Raw genomic sequence first — 21,410 nt, forward strand, 5'->3', positions numbered from 1 at the left:
GAAAAATTCTTGACCTCCCAAATCCATGAAGATGATGGGAACTTTCAATGCCATTATAATTTTGAGTCAGGTATGCTAAACAAGGTTTTCTGGAAAATATTTTACAATTTAGGTTTTTAATAGGGAAATGTTCTAAAGTGACTGAAAATTTGAACTTCTTGCATATGGCCTATTCTTATTTTTGAACTACAAGCTTCAAATCAAATATATCTGCATTTCCTAGGTACTCATACAAATTAAATTCTGATACTAATTAATAGAACTTCTGTATATTTTTAGCAAAGACCAAAGAATAACTTTTCAAAAGAATTATATTTTAATCTCTCTATAATCTTTCTCTACAATGAGATATTAAAGTCTAAAAGAGCAATAAAATAGAAAGAAAATATCAAATTATGACTGTTAAGCTCAAATTCATTATGTGTTTATTACTATTGCATCTTAGTATCTTGAGTGGGATATCAGAGAAATAGCAGAGCAATTTTCTCAATATTATCCAATATTCCCTCTTTAAGTGCATATTAAAATGTAATTTTAAACCAAAAAGCATTTGTATATTCTGAATTTTGATATAATATACAGTAGTCCCCTCTAATTTGTGGGGGACATGTTCTAAGAACTCCCCATGGATACCTGAAAATATAGAGAGCACAGAGTCCTATACAGTCTGTTGTTTTTCCTATATATACATATAGGAAATTTGAAATTAAATTAGGCACAGTAAGAGATTTACAATAATAACTAATAATAAAATAGAATAATTTTAACAATATGTTGTAATAAAAGTTATGTGACTGTGGACTCTCCTTCTCTCTCTCAAAATACTTATATATTTTTGGACTACAGTTGACCATGGATAACTGAAACCACAATAGGCAAAATCACAGATAAGGGGCTCAAGTGTATATATTACATATATTATAAGGCAGTTTCAACAGACTATTTACCAAACTACTTTTAAAATATTTGCTGAAAAGTGCAGTAAAATATAACTTACTATCTCGGAGTGTTTCCCAAGCCCATTGATCATTTTTGAAGAAAAGATGTCGTTTAATTTCTTCTACACCATTTCGCCCTAATCTCACCTCTCTGAATAGAAAGGAAAGGCAAAAGTTATTAATCATTTAAGGTATTATTATAACCTGCCCAGATTTATTTGTGGACATAAAAACTCTGCAGAATGATAAATATAGTTCTCCCATATCACCTTGAAATTATACTGCTTCTCAGCATAATTTTCAGCTTAAATAAAAAATAAGTTGAGATTATTTTAAAGTATTTTTAAAATATTTTAAAAATATAGAAACAAACATATTTATTTGTTGATACTCCATAACTTTTAGACAGTGAAAATCCTGATGAATCACTCACTTTGATTAATTAGCACAATAAAATACATTTTCTTGATTTTTTAACAGTAAAGTTATAAATTTCTTGCAATCAACAACTTTATTTCACACCAGAAGTTAACAAAAACTCTTAAAAAATACCTTAAATTTAAAATGTATAAGAACATGGGGACCTCCCTGATGGCACAGGGGTTAAAGACAGTGCTATCAAGCTATCACCTGCCACTATAGCACGAGTTGGATCCCTGGAAGCATGGAGCTAACCCACATGACACAGCAGACCTCTCCTGTCTTGCCCACTACTCCCCTTGGCAGTGTATTTGAATAGATCTGCCTGTTCTGCTCCCCAACTCTGTTTCTGGTGAATCCTCTCACCCTCTCGCACCTCGGGCCCATACCCCAGTTTTTGTATGCATAAATAAGTCTTTAAAAATAAAATAAAATGTATTGGAACAGAAGTTAGCTAGAGTTACTATGGTAGTCACTTAATGATACAAATATCAAATCATTAGGTTGTAAATCTGAAACTAATAGTGTTATATGTCAGTTATATGTCAATTATACCTCGATTTAATTAAATTAATTACTTTTAAAAAAGGAAACTGATCAACAAATCTAAATAGGAGAAACACAAATGAGGACTGCCCATGTATTAAAGTCATAATGAAAATAAATAATAAAAATGAATTTTAATTATAATTAGATGTCACTTGATTAGCAATGAGACCAACAGAGTTTGGGCAAATAATATAGACGCATATGGTCTGTGAATTCTGGTCCCACATGTCCTTTAATACAGACATTCATATATAAATAAAGCCCCATTTCATAAAATAAATTTATCAGTAAAATTTCCATTTTATAGTCTATTATTTTTGACCAATCAAAAATCAATGACATCTAACTCTTGACATTATGACAAAATCAAGAGCTTTAAAGGAACAAGTTATTGATACCTGTCCTCATCAGAGAGCATGGAGATAAAATGTCTAAAATATGTGGCTACGAAGCTGATTTGGAAATAGAAACTCAATGTCCTTTGTTCTCTAGTTAGCTTATAAACAATAAGAACACTTTGACTTCCAATTTTTTTTAATGAGTTAAAAGATAAGTTGCTTTAGTATAATATGACATTTTTTCAAGAAACCTTTACTGATTCTCCCAGACTGGAGTAGGAAACCACTCTGGTTCTGTGGCACACATTACTTAACTCAGAATACTTATCTCTCAGTATGATAAATATCTGATTTGCTTGTTTGTTTCTTCCAAAGGACTATGAGACAGTGGAGAATAGGGACTACGTGTCTTGTTCATTTCTGTATCGTGAGCACCTAAAGCACTGTGTGTGTGTGTGTATCAGGATATAAGCAGGATATATATATATATATATATATATATATTTATTTATTTAGATAGCCCTTACATGAAAATGTAAATTTGATATACACATTTCAGACATTGTAAGGACACATTGAAAATTAACACAAGTTAATTTTAATTAAAATGAATCTCAAATTGAAATATTTAAAAGTATTAAACCTCCCAAAATATTTAAATAAAGAGGTGAGTTAATATTAAGACTATATTTACCTGTCAGTAAGGAAGGCACAAATAATATTTTTTGCTTCTTTTGATATGTCATTATCATCGGGAAAGGTAAGTGAATTTTTATGGTTCATAATCTTACTGTAAGTTCCAACCAGAGAATCAGCATAAAAAGGTGTATCACCTAAAAAATCAATAGGAAATGTAAAGGCAAAACAAGATACAGTTTTAAAACTCAGTTTCAAAGGAAAAGAGTCAATGTTATCTGTTTAAAGAGCATTAAATATTCATTAAACTAAAAGCACACATTTAATAAATAAAAAAAAGCAACACAACACAAAATTGCTCTAAGCCTTTAAATAGCTTTTGAAAACACAAAGGAAATTTACATCAGTTTGCTTCCTACAAACAAAATAAGTACTCTCAATGTTATTGGAAGAAGCCAAGTGGTAAGTTTTGGGAAACCATGCTTTACTCACCTACAAGCATTTCATATAAAAATACCCCAACTGACCACCAGTCACATTCTCGTCCATAATAACCATCACCACCTTGAGATTTTAATACTTCAGGGGAAATATAATCAGGTGTTCCAACTGCTGTATCACATCGTACCATACCTTCCTAAGAAGGGGCAGATCAAAATTTAAATTAGGATCTAAAGTTTCATTTATTTTAAATTATTTTCTTCTTAATACTACCTCTAAATGTTTGGATAATATATATAAAAACCTAATGCAAACTTGCCAAAAATTAACAAAGAGTTTAATCACATATACATTTTACATATGCAATATATTCATAACTGTGTGTGTTATGGATATATTAATTATTCTTATTTCATAATAATTAACACTCATCAGAAAGTCACACTGCCACCATTTATTACTGTCCCAGTTTGGGCAACATTATGATCTCATCTTAATAGCAGAGAACAGTGTATAAGCCCATGCAAAGAGATTGTGTGCCTGGTGGGATGAATCATTTGACACCATTAATAAATAAATGGTAATTTTGGTTTTGCTGCTGGAAGTCAATTGATTTAACCATGTTAAAAATTTCAAAGAGAACAAAGAATTGACCATGCAAATAAAAAAATGATGATGTGTATGAGAAAAAATATAATCATTAAACCCAATGAATTTCTATCTAATATGCATTTTAACACTCTCCAAAAGCAGAAAAATGATACAATATTGTTAGTTATTGATTATATATTTGTTAATTATAATGCAACATAATTATAATTAAATTTCCACACAAAAACTCTTATGTTTCCTTCTAACCAATTAATTTCCTTTTAAAATAATAATGCAACTTCATGGAGATTATTCTGAAATTATAACTTTCAAAGAACATAAACTGTTTCAACTGAATATAAAATAGTCTACTTGCTCCTTCAGATAAGTATATGCTATTTATTACATAAACAGTAAGGACAGGTATTTTAAGGTTGACTCCTAAAATAAGTAGTAAGATCTTCCACATACTAACAAAAGGCTGAAGTAAAACACTTAAAAATATACATAATACTGAAATCTCACTTTTATGAAAGTCTAATTTAACATTGGTTATTATTTGTGAAATTAATAGACAGGAAAAAGTCATCTAACACATTACTAATACAACATTGAAGCAATGGCATCTCTTTCAACAAATAAAACATTTCACATCAATTCTGTACTAGTCAAGCTATGATTAGTAAATTCCTACAGTGTTTTCTAAAAAGCATCTAGTGGGAATTGGAAAAAATAAATTAAAATCTAATTATTTAACCTTATTCATCTTCATACAAGTACCAAAATCTGCTAACTTCAAATGTCCAGATTTATCCAGCAGCATATTATCAGGTTTCACATCTCTGAGGGGGCGGAAAAAAACAGGAGAGTATTACTGAAACAGATTTTACTGAAACAGATTAGACACTGATAAAAATTAGACGAGGTGCTTATATTAGGTCATGTATCCTCTATCTAGATAAAGCCATCTTTGAGCTACTTAGTGCTCTCGAGCCATATTTATAAATTAAACTTCATCAGGGAAACTCCTTCATATATACTGCATCAGAAGTCATATGTTCTCTTTCCTTTTAAGTACTTCAATTATTCCAGAGGAAAATCCAATCATTGAGAATAACCACAAAAAAAAAAAAAAAACATTAAAAAGTAATATAAAGGCACAAAATAGAAAAGTACATGATAACCCCAGGACAGGGTTAAGTCATTTTATTATTTGTATCCCTGGCACTTAGCACAGCAACTATGCAATGGATTCCACTGGTGTTTGCAAACAAATGAAATTATTCTTCTAGTGAATAAATATGACCTATTCACTAATCAGAAACAAATATATATTTTAAATGTATATAAAAAAAAATCAAAAGCAAATTTTTGTATATAAAATTTAATAGTCTGGCACAGTCACTAGAAAACTAGCTTATAATATTTACTTTTTACACTTGATCTTAGCCAAAAGGCCGAGAAGCTATAATTTTTACTGTTTAGAATACCAGATAAAAGCTATATAACCATAGTAAAGGATAATAAATAAAACAAAATATCAACATTAATCAACTGTCAAAACTATGAATTTCAAAATTTTAAATTGTGAAATACCATTTAGAGCATATGGGAGGAGAGTAAGTAGATTTAGAGTCTGAAATACTAATCAAATAAGGTTTTAAGTACTTTTCAGCTTCACTTTTCAACAAATGAAAAAACTTAAAGCATTTTTATCTTTACCTATGAATAAAGCCCATGGAATGGATTGCATCCAATGCAAGAACTACTTCTGCAGTATAGAATCGTGCCCACTTTTCAGGCACATCATAGTTGCTCATTAAGTTTACAAGATCTCCACCAGGCATGTATTCCATCACCATATAAAGATAACGATCATCTTGAAACGCATAAAAAAGCTACAAAAATACAAAACCAAACTATGATTAAGCAAAATTATTTTATTGCAGAATTGGCAAAAATACTAATGTAGAATTTAATTAACATAATCAAACTGCAGTAATGTTAAGTACACTTAAAAAAGAAACACAAAACATTAATACCACAAAGACCTTTGCATATGCAAATGAACTAATAACGTAGTTAACTTTAAAATTTTTATATCTATGCCTTTTCTATCTATACCTTTCTATATGAGTTGAAATTTTTAACTGAAAATTTAATTACAATAATTTCAATAAAGAATATACAAGTCTTGGGCCTCCCCGGTGGCACAGCGGTTGAGCGCTGGGTTGCGAAGCTGCCCGCAGCCTCTGCAGCGCCTCTTCAATCCCAGGCCACTGGGTGAGGGCCCCTCATGGCACGCAGACCTCTCCTGCCGCCCGCTGCTCCCCTCAGCAGTGTACTTCGGTCCTTCTGCCTGCTCTGCTCCCTGCTCTGGCTCTGGTGAATTCTCTCACCCTCCCTCGCTTCTGACTGTACCCAGTGCTTGTATAAATAAATAAATAAATAAATAAATAAATAAATAAATAAATAAATAAATAAATAAATAAATAACTTAAAAAAAAAAAAAAAGAATATACACGTCTCCTAAGCAAAGACATAATGTAGTTCTAATTTAAACGTGCAATAGTGCATTTTATTTTTCAATGTATATCAACACCACAATTCTCAAGAAGTCTAATATTGGAGTACAGTTTCAGGGGTCCCTTATTTGCTGTGTGACTGGGCAATTTACTTAACCTGCCTAAGTTTTTGCAACCTAACTACAATCCCCTTAAAATGTAAAGATGTCTTCTTGACTTTCATAACTTCTGCTCAATCAGCATCTGGAAAACTGGCAATTAGCAAATGTTTAATAAATGTTTAATGAATAAAATGACAAAACAAAAATTAACATTTATTAATCTTTAATTTTACTTTTTAAATTTAATTTAATTTTATATATACTTTACATCATTCTTTTTGTACAATGTATGCTTTCTCCTCTCAGGTGTAGTCCCCACAATATTAATCTTTAATTTTAATTTTAATCTTTAGTAAGAATTAACTACTTTTCAGCTTAAAGAACCTAAGATTAGTTTCAAAGATTAGCAAATATTGAAAGAACTTAGTACAAAAGATTCTCAAAAAACAATAGCAGTCAGGAGGAGGAGCAATACAGTCAACAAAGCCGGAAAAGGTTAGCAGTTAGAGGCAAAGCAAAAGGAGTCAAGTCCATTGATTATGAAGTTGGCAAGAACACCAGGGATAAATATATGGGTCTAAGGTTGAAGTTAAAAGACAAGCAACTTTACAAAATGACATTTTAATTAAACTGAAAAAAATTAGAACTAAAATAAGCCCTGAAGAAAATAACTAATTTACCTAGATATCTTGAAAGACATCTTAGAATTTTCCTTTCACGTTTCATTTTTTCCAACAGAGTTCAATGCTTTTAATTATACATTTAGCTATTTTAATTAAAAATGTATTTTGGAGAAGGATTACAAATTCAAGTATCATCTCATGACTATCCTAGATTGAACTGTACAATTTATAATTTGGGCACTATAAATAAATGATGTCAGCATTCTACCCTAGTTACAAGAAAATGTAGCTTCAAGTACCTAAATTGCAAATTTAACCCTAAAAATAACAACTGTGTCTTTTACTCTACAGAACACTGAATATTATCTATATAAGTAATTAATTGTGATTCCCAGTCCCACCCTCTACCTATACAAAGAAAACATTCAATAATATCTGAATCTAAACACATTTTTGGTTATTTAACACATTTGGTTTTGTGGGGTAGGGACAGCTGCTACTAACATCACTTGGACGGAAGTCAGGGATATTACTGAATATTCTATAATGCACAGGATAGCCTCTGACAACAAAAGACTATCCGATCCTAAAAGCTAATAGTAATGAGCCTGAGAAACCCTGGCCTACACAGTTGACAAAAACAGAGCTGACATTTTAAGTATAAAGTCTTATTATGTAATACATATCTGTAAATTTTCCGTATCTTTTTTATCTGAACTATTAGTACACTTATTTAGAATAATCTTCATTATAAACTATAAGTAAATCACAAAATACATGCTAGAAATTTAGAAATAGTCTAACAATAGTTTTTCCTTTTTTTTAAACAAAGGACTTTACGTCTCCATACAAATTCTTACATAAAGACTCCAATATCTAAAACAGATTTGAAAAAACAAAACACAAGGAGTTGTTCTAGTTGAAGCAGAAATAGAAAACCTAGAATTATACCTACCCAAATTCCTTCAACCCAAGTTCCAAGACTTCACCTGAAGTATCTCTACAATTGACTAATTTAAGCCAACTTTAACATTTATGAGGAAGGAAACAGGCTCAGAGAGGGTAAAGAACTGGGCCACTGTTTCATAGGCCTCTGGCAGTCAACACTAGGACTTAACTACCGACTTCTATTGTATTTTTTTTTTCACTGAAAAACTTACAGCCCATACAATATTTGAAGGCAAAACTAACTCACTTTTCCCTTAATTTCTCCCATTCCTTCCTCTCTAAAAAATGAGAAAGACAAAATAAAGATTTCATATTTGGGAAAAAATTAAACTTCAATTATTAAATAAAAGTATCTACCTAGAGTATAATCAAATGACTTCTCAAATCAGAGCAGATTGACTTTTTAATATTTAAATTCTATAGAAACATGAATAATTTTGCTTTGACCTTATTTTCCTGCAAGAGATGATTCAGTACAATTTTATGATTTAAAAAGTAATGGCCTATTAGTAATTGCTATTACGTCCTAAAAAACAAGATAAGATCTCAAATATATTTAATTACAAACAAGTACAGCAATAACGAAATGGTAGCAAATCATACCTGAACAACCCAAGGACTATTAGCAAAAGCCATGATGTCCCTTTCTTCCCAGAAAAAAGCAGAATCAGATCTCTTAATCATTTCAAATTTGCTGAGAAGCTTCATAGCATATACCTTCCTGGTGGATTTATGCCTTACCTTTAAAATTGAAAACAGAAAATAATGAACCTTTCATTAACACTGAAAGCACGAATTTCCAAAAAAAAATTTACTAAATGATTTTAAGACCTTGTTAAATAATTCTGCATTATTGCTCAAGCTATTTTTTTTCTCTTACAATTAATTATCCAAAATTGGTAATAACAAGGCTTTAATTACCAGAAGTAAAGAACATTAGGGGAAAAAATCTTAACTTTCACTCCCTGCTTTGTATGTTGCTTCCTACTTATAAAACTTACTATGACATAACATTTCAGACAGTCTGTTCACAATAAAGATTTGTGCTATTTGAAATAACTTTTCTCCCTATGGACGTCTGAGTAAAATATGCTGTATTACTGCCATTTGGCTCTAGGCTTTCCCATCCTTAGAAAACAATGTCTCAAGCAATTTAAAGTAACAATTTTATAAATATGATACTCTCCCTAAAAATATGTCAAACACACAAATGGATTTTTTAATTTCAAAAAGATTTTTAATCTCATTAAAATAACCTACCAATTGAACTTCTCCAAATGCACCTCTACCAATCACCTTCACTACTTCATAATCTTCAGCTTTCATTCGTAAATCTCTAATTTTATTTATTGTGTCTTTATCTGTATGAAAAGAAAAGTTTATAATATTAAATCACTGAAACATAACTGAAACAACTTATTTTACATTCAAGTTTTTGAGACACAATGAAAACAAAGAAATCATTACTAATATATAAGTATGCAACGTCATAAAATAGAGAAATGGCTAATGGACTAAGAATTGCTTTAAGTATATTCTGGAATGAATTCACTATAGCTTTTAAAATGTTTTCACTGAAGTCGGACTTAATAGAATGTTTTACAAAACAAATGCTATGCTATACTACACACACACTGTGGATAATTAATTAGTTCTGTTATTTTAAGTGCACATCAAATTTGAATTTAGGGATCATTGGTTGGTATTTTAGATTAATGAAATAAAATTTTCTTTTTATAAATTCAATTTCGAAGATCTTTTAAAAAGGTATAAACATATCAAAAGGCAAACATGAATTATATACTTAAGTCACAAAATTTCACTAATTAAACCTAGATTTTTCAACTTAAAATACACAGTGGGAATCACTACAATTATTTATATAAAACTGTCATGCTACAAACTACAATAATTTACAAACCCTCACTGGATAGATATTCTAATTCCTAATTTGGTCACAGATTAAAATAGGGCTATTTTAATCCACATGGGTCAACATTGGCATGAGATTACATGGAAAAGCCTCACATTTCAGAGTTGTACAAAATACAGAACAGCTATTAAACTTTTAGTTCTAGTTTCTAATAAAAGCTGCATATAATACTTTTGTCTTTCTTTTAAAATGTACATTTAAACTCAAGTGTTGGCATACATTAAGAGCAATAAAAACATGCAACAGAGAGCAAATTTTCACAGAGGTGTAACATAAGTACCTTCATTTTTTGGCTATGTATCTACTACTGTAGGAATTATCAGAGAGATGTAAACAATAATCTGCTACACAAATATGTACTTTGCAGGAGCTCACTGTAGATCATAAAGATAACTTTAAAACAGTAATTGCTTTTAAGGAGTTCAAACAAGGAAACGAAAGAATAAAAAAAAAACACAATAAGGGAGATTAGCACAAGTTTTTAAAGTACTAAGGAGGACACCTAACCCAAGGGAGGAAGGTGGCTAAAAGCATACAGAGTTTTCTTTCTAGAGATGATACTTGCTGAAAGTAGTCTAAAATGAAGAAAAAGGTCAGTCTAGCGTGGAAAAGAGAGTTAAGACAGACAATGGGCAATGTAAGTAAGTCATAGCACAGATGAACTGTCGGTCAGAAATTACAAATTATTTAATCATCAAAAATCCTTTTCACAGTAAATTTAAAACAGCTCAATAGGTAAAATGGATAAAAGTACTTTGCTCCATGAGGGTATTGGTGATAAGGAGTGTTGGAGAGGGGTTGGACCCTCATCTACCTTTATTCTTCCATAATGGAGCCTTTGAGAAGCCTGTAGGATTCATATGGAATTGAGAAGCACAATTTGAATACTACCACATGTTGGAAGTCATGAAAGGCAATAAGGCAGATAAGCAAAAGTTACATTTCAGCTAAACTACTCTAGGGAATATGTAAAAGATGAACTCAATAAGGGTTAGACTGGAGGCAGGAGATAATTTTAAAAATATTGTAATACTCCAGATAAAGAGTTTAAAAGTACTGAACCAGGATAATGTGTTATTTAACAGACTGTGAAGATGAGAAAGAATCCCTGGCTTTGGTTATAGGAGGCTCAGAGTCATAAACAGGCTACAAAGTTTGTAGTTCGAGCTCAGAAAATATATCTGCTGCAAATTTGTGTGGGAATGGAGTTCTTGCTTCCTGTTTTAATTCCTAACAGCACAGGAAGTATAGTAAGCAGTTTGATATTACTTATAATTCAAACATTAGTTGTCAAAAAATTAAGTTTTGCATAAAAAGGAAAATGTTTTTCCTTTTATTTTTTTAAATTTGAAGTTGAATTCATTAAGAAACATTAAATCTGAAGCAAAAATTAATTTTCAAAGTCTGTTAAACCAGTTATTAAGAGTAGCCCTTGTGGCTGCTAGCTCTCTGGCAGGGGCACTGGCAGGACTTGCCTGGTCACAGCAAACATGGTGGGGAGACAGGTCTGCAGTCAGGTAGTTGCCCACTCCTTACCCCCATGGAACACCACAATGTTCGCACAATTTCACAATGAGAGTTGAAAATGGCTCTTCTTGTTAGAAAAAAACCTTCATAATAGTCTTTGTCCTAGTCTACTCATACTGCCATACAAAATACCACAGACTACATAGCTTGAACAACAGACATTCGCTTCCTCAGTTGTAGAGGCTGGAATTCCCAGATAAAGGGCAGGCATGTTTGGTTTCTGGTATGGTCTTTCTTCCTGGCTTCTTGGGAGGAACAGGACTTTAATCCTATCACTAATTCTATCTTTATCGGAGTGGTACCCTTAGGATCTCTTTCAACCTGAATTGCGTATTGGCCTTATCTCCAAACACAGTCATACAGTGGGTTAGGACTTCAATAAATGAAGCCGAGGGTAGACAACAATTTAGTTCATAAAACTACTCAGATAACAGTAAAAGGTTACCCTCTGCTGTATGCTACAATTAAATTGGGATGCTCAGTTTCAGTTTCTGACAAAAATTTCCAGAATTGATGGCTAAGTCCATGAGAATTATGTTTGCCATTCACACCAGTTCAATAAACACATGATAGACGCAACTACTTTCTACAAAGTACCTGCTGATGCATAACACAATAAATACCTTTAAAATCTATGTTTTCACAAGCTTTTTAAGTTTGTCAACTAAGCCTTTTTCTAAACCATATATAATTTTCATTACCACCACTTCAAACACACCTTTGACTCTACTTCAAACACATCTTAGACTAATTCAAGTTGTACTTAGTGTTTTCTCAACGTCTTTGCATATACCAGTTCCACGCAGACTGTACACAGAAGGTAATTCTTTAGTAACTTCAAATTTAGCATTGACTCCTCAGTAAAAGAGTCAAAGAAAATCACTCTCAGTTGTTTGTCTTGTTTTTCAATTGACAATTGATAAAATAACTCAAACTCTATTGTGTCCCAAAATGATAACATTCAGATAACTTTTCTTCCCCTTTTTGACACCATGGGTATAAAACGGTAGTAAGAGATAAAATGTGGTATGGTGATACACATAGTACACTAGTGAGTTCTAACTGTGTCACTGTGATTCATTTATAGTTTGTTAAGCAGCAGTGTGAAGAAAGGACAATACCATGGATAATTTCTATCATAACTGCTCAACTCAGCTGTTGTAGCACAAAAGCAGCCATTGATAACATATAAACGTTATAAGCATGGCCATGTCCCAATAAAAATATTTACTGACATTGGACTCTAAATTGCTTATTATTTTCACATTATGAAATACTGTTTCTCAGCTGACATTATTTTTTTTTAATTTTTTTTTAATAGAGGCATGTTTTATTTATTTATTTGTTTGTTTGTTTGTTTTGGTTATACATGCACTGGGTATAGTCAGAAGCGCGGGAGGGTGAGAGAATTCACCAGAGCCAGAGCGGGGAGCAGAGCAGGCGGAGGGACCAAAGTACACTGCTGAAGGGAGCAGCGGGCAGCAGGAGAGGTCTGCGCGCCATGTGTGACCCTCCTCTGGTGGCCGGGGAGCAGCCGGGAATCCAACCAGCGCCCGCAGAGGCCGCGGGCAGCTTCGCAACCCAGCGCTCAACCACTGCGCCACCGGGGAGGCCCTCAGCTGACATTTTAATCAATCGTTTGAAAATGCAAAAAGCCTTACAGTCAGTCCATGAGCCATATAATAAGAAGTAAGGCAAGACTTGGCTTGTGGGCTATACTTTATCAAGCCCTGTTCTAAGAGAAACTGAGCTTCCCTGTGAAGGCCAGTGACCCTGGTTTTACACCACTGGCTCCGAATGTAGAATAGGTGAACTCCACTGCTATCACTACAAACCCAGCCTAAATCTGTCAGCTTTGATTTTCACGTAATTGTGGTTTTGTAATCTGTCAGGTCATCACATCTCATTGCTACCAAATATTAGTTCCTGGTTTACTGACCATCACTCTAATATTCTCCTATTGTAATTCTTTTATTTTTTAAATATTTATTTGCCTTTATTACTTGTTTTACATCTATTGTAAATTTTTATTTCAATCCATGCATTAATCATTTTTACAACAACTTTTGGGAAAGAAATCTTGTCAAGAATCTAGCAATTTTTATTGCTATATTGTTTAAATTTTAATAAGGTAACATTAATTTATAACATTATTTAAGTTTCTAGTGTAAAACAATATAATTTGAGATCTATATATACACACTACATCATTATTCCATCAAATCTACTTTCCATCACCATACACTGGACCTCCTTTGCCCATTCCACCCCTACCCCAACTCTCTTTCCCTTTGGTAATCGCTAATCTGTTTTCTGTATCTAAGAGTTTGCTTTTGCTTTATTTGCTCTTTTTCTTTATGTTCCATCTGTGAGATAAATCATGTTTTATTTGTCCTTCTCTGTCTGATTTATTTCAGTTAGCATAATGTTCTCAAGGCACATCCATGTTGCTACAAATAGTAATACCACACTCTTTTATAGCTGTGTGGCATTCCATTGTGTACATTTTCTATATCCATCCATCCATCGATGGATACATAGGTTGTTTCCATACCTTGGCTACTGAACCTCCATACTGTTTTTCATTGTGATTGCACCAATTTACATGCCAACCACAATATACAAGGAACCCCTTTGCTTCGCAACCTCACCAACACCTGTAGATTCTTGTCTTTTTGAAAACAGACGTTCTAACTGGTGTTACAGGTGTTGAGTTGAAACCTCAACTAAAATTTTGTATTTCCCTAATAATTAGTGATGACAAGCATCTTTTTATGTGCCCATAAATATTTCCTATAGCCCAATTTGTCAATATTTCTACTTCTTTCCTTCAATAACACTATCCTTCATATCTTATCTCAGCCACTCATTTCATGGTCATATACTAGACCTTGTCACTATTAGTAATTATAATTTCCATTTCGAATCTTATACTCTTGAAAGCACTCCCTTAGCGTTCCTGCTCACTCTGTCTAATATCCTAACTCTAACAATCTACAACCCCACCAAGATTTATAATCCACTAATCCTACCCTTACTGTACTTCACTACACTGATAGCTTTTCTTTACCTACTTTAACCAATCACTTATATACAACTTCAATGCCTTCACTCTTCCATCTCACTATAGTGAAAACCACAATCCTAGTGAAATCCAACTCTCCAACTAAAAATATCAGCACCCAACTGTTGAATATGTCTATATACAAACAAAAGACCATATTCTAATCCCATTTTAATTTCAAAAATCACAAACAGAAAGCTGGCCTAGAAATCTACTTGGCAATCATTTATTGCCCTAGTCTATTCACTCTCCCACTCTGCTACAGACATTTCATTTTTTTCTTTTCAAACCTCCCACAGCTCTCCCACTGATCCTCATATGCACAGCTAATGATTTTGCTGGCTACTACCCTGAAACAAAAGAAAGAAAAATACCATAAACTTACTATTACATAAGTTTTTTTCAACTGTCAACGTATATCTGGTTTTGTCACTTTTTACTATAGCAAAGTGGTGCTCTTTATATCATTTCCTCCATGAGTGATATCCTTTTTCACTCATGCAAGATTATTGCTCCAGCAATTCTCCCCTCTTTCTCCTGTAAAACAAATTAAACTTCTCCCTTTCTAGCTGAATCTTATCATTCTATTTTCATTTCCATCTTAATCAAACTGTCAAAAAAACAAGCAAAAAAAAAAAAAAAAAAACCAAATACTTGATCCCATTTCTATCACCAACTAGTACTGCATTACTCAATTCCACTACAGCAAAATTCCTCAAAGGTTGCCTATCATTTGTTTCTAAATCTTTCCTATCTTTGCTCTTAAATCCATGCCAGAAAGGCTTTCCACCAGAAACTGCTTATCAAAGTCACAGATGACCACCATGTTGCTAAATCCAACAACCAATTCTCAGTCCTCATTTTGATAACAGCTTTTGAAAGCTTGATCACTCTTTCCTGAGATACTCTCTTGACTTCTAGGATATCACATTCTTCCAACAATTCTAAGAGTTTTTTATGTTTTTTCCCAATCTTAATTGCTACTTCTCCGTTTTTTTTTCTGGTTCCTCTTCTTCTCCCAGATTTACTAATACCAAAGCATCTTGAAGTTAAGTCTTTGATGATGTTTTCTTCTTTATTGACACTCATTTTTCTGATGTGTTGTAAAAATTGACATGTCAACAGCTCCCAAATTTTTATCTCGAGTTCAGACTTTTCTCTTCACATTTATACATGCAATTGTTTTTCGTGCCATTTGTTTATTTACAAACATTTCCAGTATGCTGAGCTCAAGAGTTCAATTTTTCAGAGACTGTACTTCTTAAAATGTTCCTATTCATATCTGTTTCATGGATGAACTAAAATGTCCTTATTTCCTAAGCATTTGGTATCTTACTATAAAGAAGGTCCAGCAAATGCCAAACCAAAGAACAGTCATCATAATTAGTAACTCACACTTGTTTTCCACTGAAAATGACAAATCCTTCCCTGAACCCTCCACATAGTGACTCCTGCAGACCACAGAGTTGTTGAACTCCAGGACGCTCTGCGTAGTCAAAAGCTCTGTGAAAGATAGAGACCAAGGACAGAAGAAACAGCTATACATACACTTTTTCATGACCTTGTTCCTCTGTGTGCTCTATGTTGAACTGTTTACAAAAGGCATGTACTTGAATAACAAGCATATTAAATTTAATGTTTGAAATTTAATAGATGTTTTCACCGCAAATTTCTACCTATGATTTGCACATCTCAGTTGATAGCTCAATTTTATCAGTGACAAAGCCAAGAGGACTTCTTGACTCCTTTTTTTTTTTTTACCCCCTTCCACAATACATCTTCCAGGAAAACATGCTCTCTCTGTTTTTCAAATCTCTTTTTATCCTCTACACACTGACCATGCTGCAACAAGCGAGCATCATCTCCTCCTGGGGTTATTATAACCACTTCTTAACCTATTCCCTGTGTCTATACTTGCCTCTCCAAATTCTATTCTTAACACATGATGACATTCTTTAAAACACAAGTCAGACCATTTTACTCCTCTGCTCAAAACTCTCCAGTGTCTTGCTATCTCATGCAGAGCAAAAGTCAAAGATCTTATAAAGGCCTACAACTCTCTACATAATCTAGCACTCCATATTCCCTTACTTCTCTGATATCATCTCTTGCTTAATAATTTCCAGTCACAATGTCTTCCTTGCTGCTCTTCAAATACATTGGCCTTTGCATTAGTTGTTCCTCTATGCTATTGTTTTCCCTCAAACATCTGCATGGCTAACTCTCTCAAACAATTCTTTTCTCAAATGTGTGCTCTACCATAGTCACCCTATCTAAAACTGCAAAATTCTCAGAATGACAAAGCTTTCCTATAGTATTGTATTTTTTCCATAGTAAACATCAAACTAGAATTTGTTTCTGCAAAATTATATATATGGTAAGCCCTCTTTAATTATAAGACCAATGAATAGTATTTTTATTGTTTTTATGGTTATCAACTGAGTTGAGTCAGGTAATGGTGCTAGAAAGGCAGTTTCACATAAGGGAGATAATACTACAAAGCAAAATTAGCAAGGAATGAAAAAGGCAAATGGAGTCATATCTCATATATAGACAACACAAGTATTGACAGGCCAGTAACTAGCTATTTGGTCTCTAAATAGTCACAAATTAGCAAAGAAGCCTTGGCAGAAAAGTTAAGAAGTTCTAATTTTAGGATCACAAAAATTTTTGAAAGATGTCAATCATAGATTGTTCAATCTAATTCTCTAAAAAAAAAGGGGGGGTAATTTTTATCCAAAACATTTTAAAAACCACACATTATACTCAATAAATTCTACTTCTAGGAACTTGTCCTAAGAAAATTAGATATGTTATGGAGCACAGATCTCTACAATGCTTATTTTTTTCAATGTTAAGATCCAATAATTTCATATATATATATATATTTATATATGAGAGCACTAGGCAATATTTTAAATTGTTGTTGAAGAATATTTAATTACATAGAAAGATGCTCAACATACAGTGCTTACCTTTTACGTAGAAGAACTAGGGTGTAGGCCAGATGTGAGGATTCACCAGAGACAAAGTGAGGGACAGAATAGGCAGATTTACTGAATTACCCTGCTAAAGGGGGCAGCAGAAGAGACAGGTGAGGTCTGCTGTGCCTGTATGTGGGTTAGCTCGCTGGCCAGGGATCAAACTCAGGCCATAGCAGTGATAGCACTGAGACTTAATCCCTAGGCCACTTGGGAAGCTTCAACATACAATATTGAGCAAAGAACCAGAATAAGCTGTATGTGGTATGGAAACTGAGTTTTTCTAAAAGCACAAATATATATATTGATATTTACAAATAGAAAAAAGATCAGAAGGAAAAAATGCCAAAATAATAACCCCAAGTCATCTCTGAATGTGATAGAATTACATATTATTTTATTTCTCACATTTTCTATTATATTTCAAATTTAAAATGATTCTATATTGCTTTTCTAACAAGAAAATAATATATTTTAGCTAGCATAAGAGTCTAGACTATAAGCATCATAAATTTATGTACCACTACAGATTGTCAGACATACCCCAATTGTTAAAAATGTTTCAAAAATGTCAGAATGCAAAATACGGTAGTAAAAGTTACACATAATATACTGTTAGATCAAAATACTACTACTCTTTGCCTAAAGAAACCTAGTATACCATACATAATTCTAAAGCAGTCAAAAGTAGTCCTAATGAGCTCTAAAATTATCAAAAACTAATCTGAAAAAAAAATTACATGATTCAAGTATATAAAAATCTGTTTTAATGCAAAAAAATTATTTTGTGCCCAAACCTTCGAATAAAATTCAAGATCTCTCATCCACATACCCAATCTGACAAAAAGATCGGCAAAAAAAAAAAAATAGCACAAAAGAGTTTTTAGATATTTGTATTAATTCTGCAGTTTTATTTCTAGGTATTTTTCAAATAATACTCTAGCAGTGCCTAGATATTGCAACTGCATACTGCTGCACATTTCCAGTTCTTTGCAGATGTTGATCACCAACTTAAAATGACAAGCCCCCGGGCCTCCCCGGTGGTGAAGCGGTTGAGTGCTGGGTTGCGAAGCTGCCCGCAGCCTCTGCAGCCGGTTCGATCCCCGGCTGCTCCCCGGCCACCGGAGGAGGGTCCCACATGGCGAGCAGATCTCTCCTGCCGCCCACTGCTCCCCTCAGCAGTGTGCTTCGGTCCTTCTGCCTGCTCTGCTCCCCGCTCTAGCTCTGGTGAATTCTCTCACCCTTCCGCGCTTCTGACTGTACCCAGTGCATGTATAAACCAAACAAACAAATAATAAATAAATAAATAAGACATGCCTCTAGAAAATTAAAAAATAAATAAATAAATAAAATGACATGCCCCTCTATTTTAGTTGACCGGTTTACTTATTGAACAAGATCTAATCCTGTATAGCCTCCTCAGCCACTACTTATCCCCTCAAGCACTTGGGTTGACGCCTTCCTCTGGGATACCACTACTTCCTTATTATGTCATCTATACAAAATTATCTACCCCCTTTAGTGCTAATACACATTTATTCTTTGCCCCGCCCCCCACTGAATGAGAAATGGTCATCTTTCTCCATCATTTTAGTTCTTTTACTACACTGCCAAGCAGAGGGGTAAATAATGTGGACAGCAATAAAACATTCCTGCAATTGGTAAGATGTAAGAAATTAAGAAAACTTTTACAGGTAAAAAGTTCAAAATTCAAAATCTTGCAAACATATTCCAAAGTAAAATTAAGGATTAATAAATATTTTTATAAAATACAAAATTTAAAAAATGTAAAATCAGTACGTAAATTTTTCAAAGTACAGGAAAGTATACTTTATACACACATCACAAAGATTTCAAAGCAAGATTACAAAGTACAGAAATGATGAAAAAAAATCACAACAATGTAAAATCCTGACTATTTACAAAAATAAAACTTTCTAGCCAAACATATGTAACCAAAATTGAAAGATAAAACTAAAACCAACCCTACCTAAGGGTATCAACAGGTATGGCTTAGGAACTTATTAAAGTAATGGGATGGGGAGAATTTTATGATCTAAATTTTATTATCAATTCTTAAAATCAAAAGTATGAAACTATTTTAATAAGTTTTTAATCATATTTTATTTTTTGTATAATTATTTTTTTAACATTTATCACTAGTTTTTTAAACATATTTTAGAATGACAGTATCCTATCAAATCAAAAAAGTATTTTAGAAAAGAACATCTATAAAACTTAAATAACTTTCATTTTCTTTTTTACAAAATATTTTATAGATTCTCCTGATAGGATCCAAACTAATAAGGTTTCTTTCACATTTCCTACTCATTTTATATAGGAATTATTAGCAAAATAACCAAAGCATCTAAAGTACAGGGAAAAGGGTTTATATTAAAGTCAAGATTTAGTTATATACAGTCTTTCATTAACCACCACAAAAAATTACTTACATCTGCTTAAAAAGTTGTCAATATTTTTGTTTTTTCTTAAGGCAGGAAAATCCAAATCATATACCAAAGCATCCAATCCATCCTAAACAAATAAACACACAGTTAGTTTTTGGATCATACTATAAGCACTTCCTCTTTTAAGAATAAAGCATAACCTTAAGCATTAATTTGCCCTCTCCGTTACATATTATATGTACTTAACATCTTCTATAAGGTTACATGAGTACTGGGAGAAGAGAAAATTTCTTTTTTACTCCATATATAGATTTTTTTTTTTTTACCTTCTAACTTTCTAAGGTAGAAAAACAGCAAAATCACCACAAACTGACTATGCAAGTGACTTCAACATATGCTCTCTTTCCCTCATATAGAAATGAAACAAATACTTTTCATTTTCCCTTACTACTACTGCATTTATCTTCATTTGAGAAACACTCATCAAAAACAAATGGCGTATATTTGTGACTACAAATATTTTATAAGGCAATAAGTAAAAAGCAATTTCTAAAATGTAGAATTTAGTATTAAAAAATTCTGAACTTAAACATTTTTAATTATAAAAATGTATTGGGTTTTCATAAGGGTTCTCTTTCTCGAAGCACTTTCTAAGGATGTCATTAGTAAAGAAGAAACATGGGCTTTTGTTCTGAAGTGGTTATTTAGATTTAATATAAGCAAGTACATAGCAATGTGAAGGTGTACCAGCCAGTGTTAAGTGGAAATACATAAATTCACATTATTCTGTGTTGTGTGGCAGGAGCAGGAGTAACACACAAATAATCCCAAGTATTCTTCATTTAACTTAGTTAGGAAAATTCAGTTTGCTTCTCCAGAGTTCAAGAATAAAAAAGAAACAACAAATTAAGATCCACCTTCTACAGACCATGTACAGTCATAACTAGAAAAAGTTGAAAGAGAAATTAAAACCAGACAATTATAAACTTTATACTCTTTGTTAAGTCACAGGTGTAAATCACTCTTCGATTTTAGAACACTTAAAATATTTTCTTAGAAGACCAAAAAGTAGAGTCAATTTAAATGGTTTTTAAAATGTATCAATGTACAAGTGGGAACTGATCATGGAGAAAATTGTTAATAATATCAATTCTGTTTACCGCCTGGAAAAAAACCTACCCACCCTACACTTATTTTTCAAATTTCAGAGGTGCAGATCTGAAGAAAAATTTTTTTTCCTTGTGATACATATTTTTGACTTTTAGAATATAAGGCTCACTTGAATATTTTAACTTTACATGACAATTTGAATTTTAGGAAGATCAGCTGATGCTGATTTGAAAAATCAAATCAATATTGTAGTTGAGTTCACCATCTCCTAATAAAT

The 21,410-nt window shown here is 32.5% G+C and overlaps 1 protein-coding gene across 1 annotated transcript in view; it reads right to left on the reverse strand.

Annotated features, from left to right (window-relative positions):
• The window catches only part of ROCK1 (Rho associated coiled-coil containing protein kinase 1), a gene marked incomplete at both ends in the record, with an annotated part of 127,948 nt that overhangs the window by 70,112 nt on the left and 36,426 nt on the right, over positions 1 to 21,410 (reverse strand). The window contains 8 exons of the mRNA XM_084252683.1: positions 998 to 1,089; positions 2,940 to 3,078; positions 3,374 to 3,518; positions 4,671 to 4,755; positions 5,636 to 5,811; positions 8,714 to 8,851; positions 9,371 to 9,471; positions 20,069 to 20,150. Coding sequence (XP_084108809.1) covers positions 998 to 1,089; positions 2,940 to 3,078; positions 3,374 to 3,518; positions 4,671 to 4,755; positions 5,636 to 5,811; positions 8,714 to 8,851; positions 9,371 to 9,471; positions 20,069 to 20,150 — 958 coding nt within the window. The remainder of the gene's footprint in view (positions 1 to 997; positions 1,090 to 2,939; positions 3,079 to 3,373; positions 3,519 to 4,670; positions 4,756 to 5,635; positions 5,812 to 8,713; positions 8,852 to 9,370; positions 9,472 to 20,068; positions 20,151 to 21,410) is intronic.

The sequence above is a fragment of the Talpa europaea genome, assembly GCF_964194135.1.
Source record: "Talpa europaea genome assembly, chromosome: 13".
Taxonomy (NCBI): domain Eukaryota; kingdom Metazoa; phylum Chordata; class Mammalia; order Eulipotyphla; family Talpidae; genus Talpa; species Talpa europaea.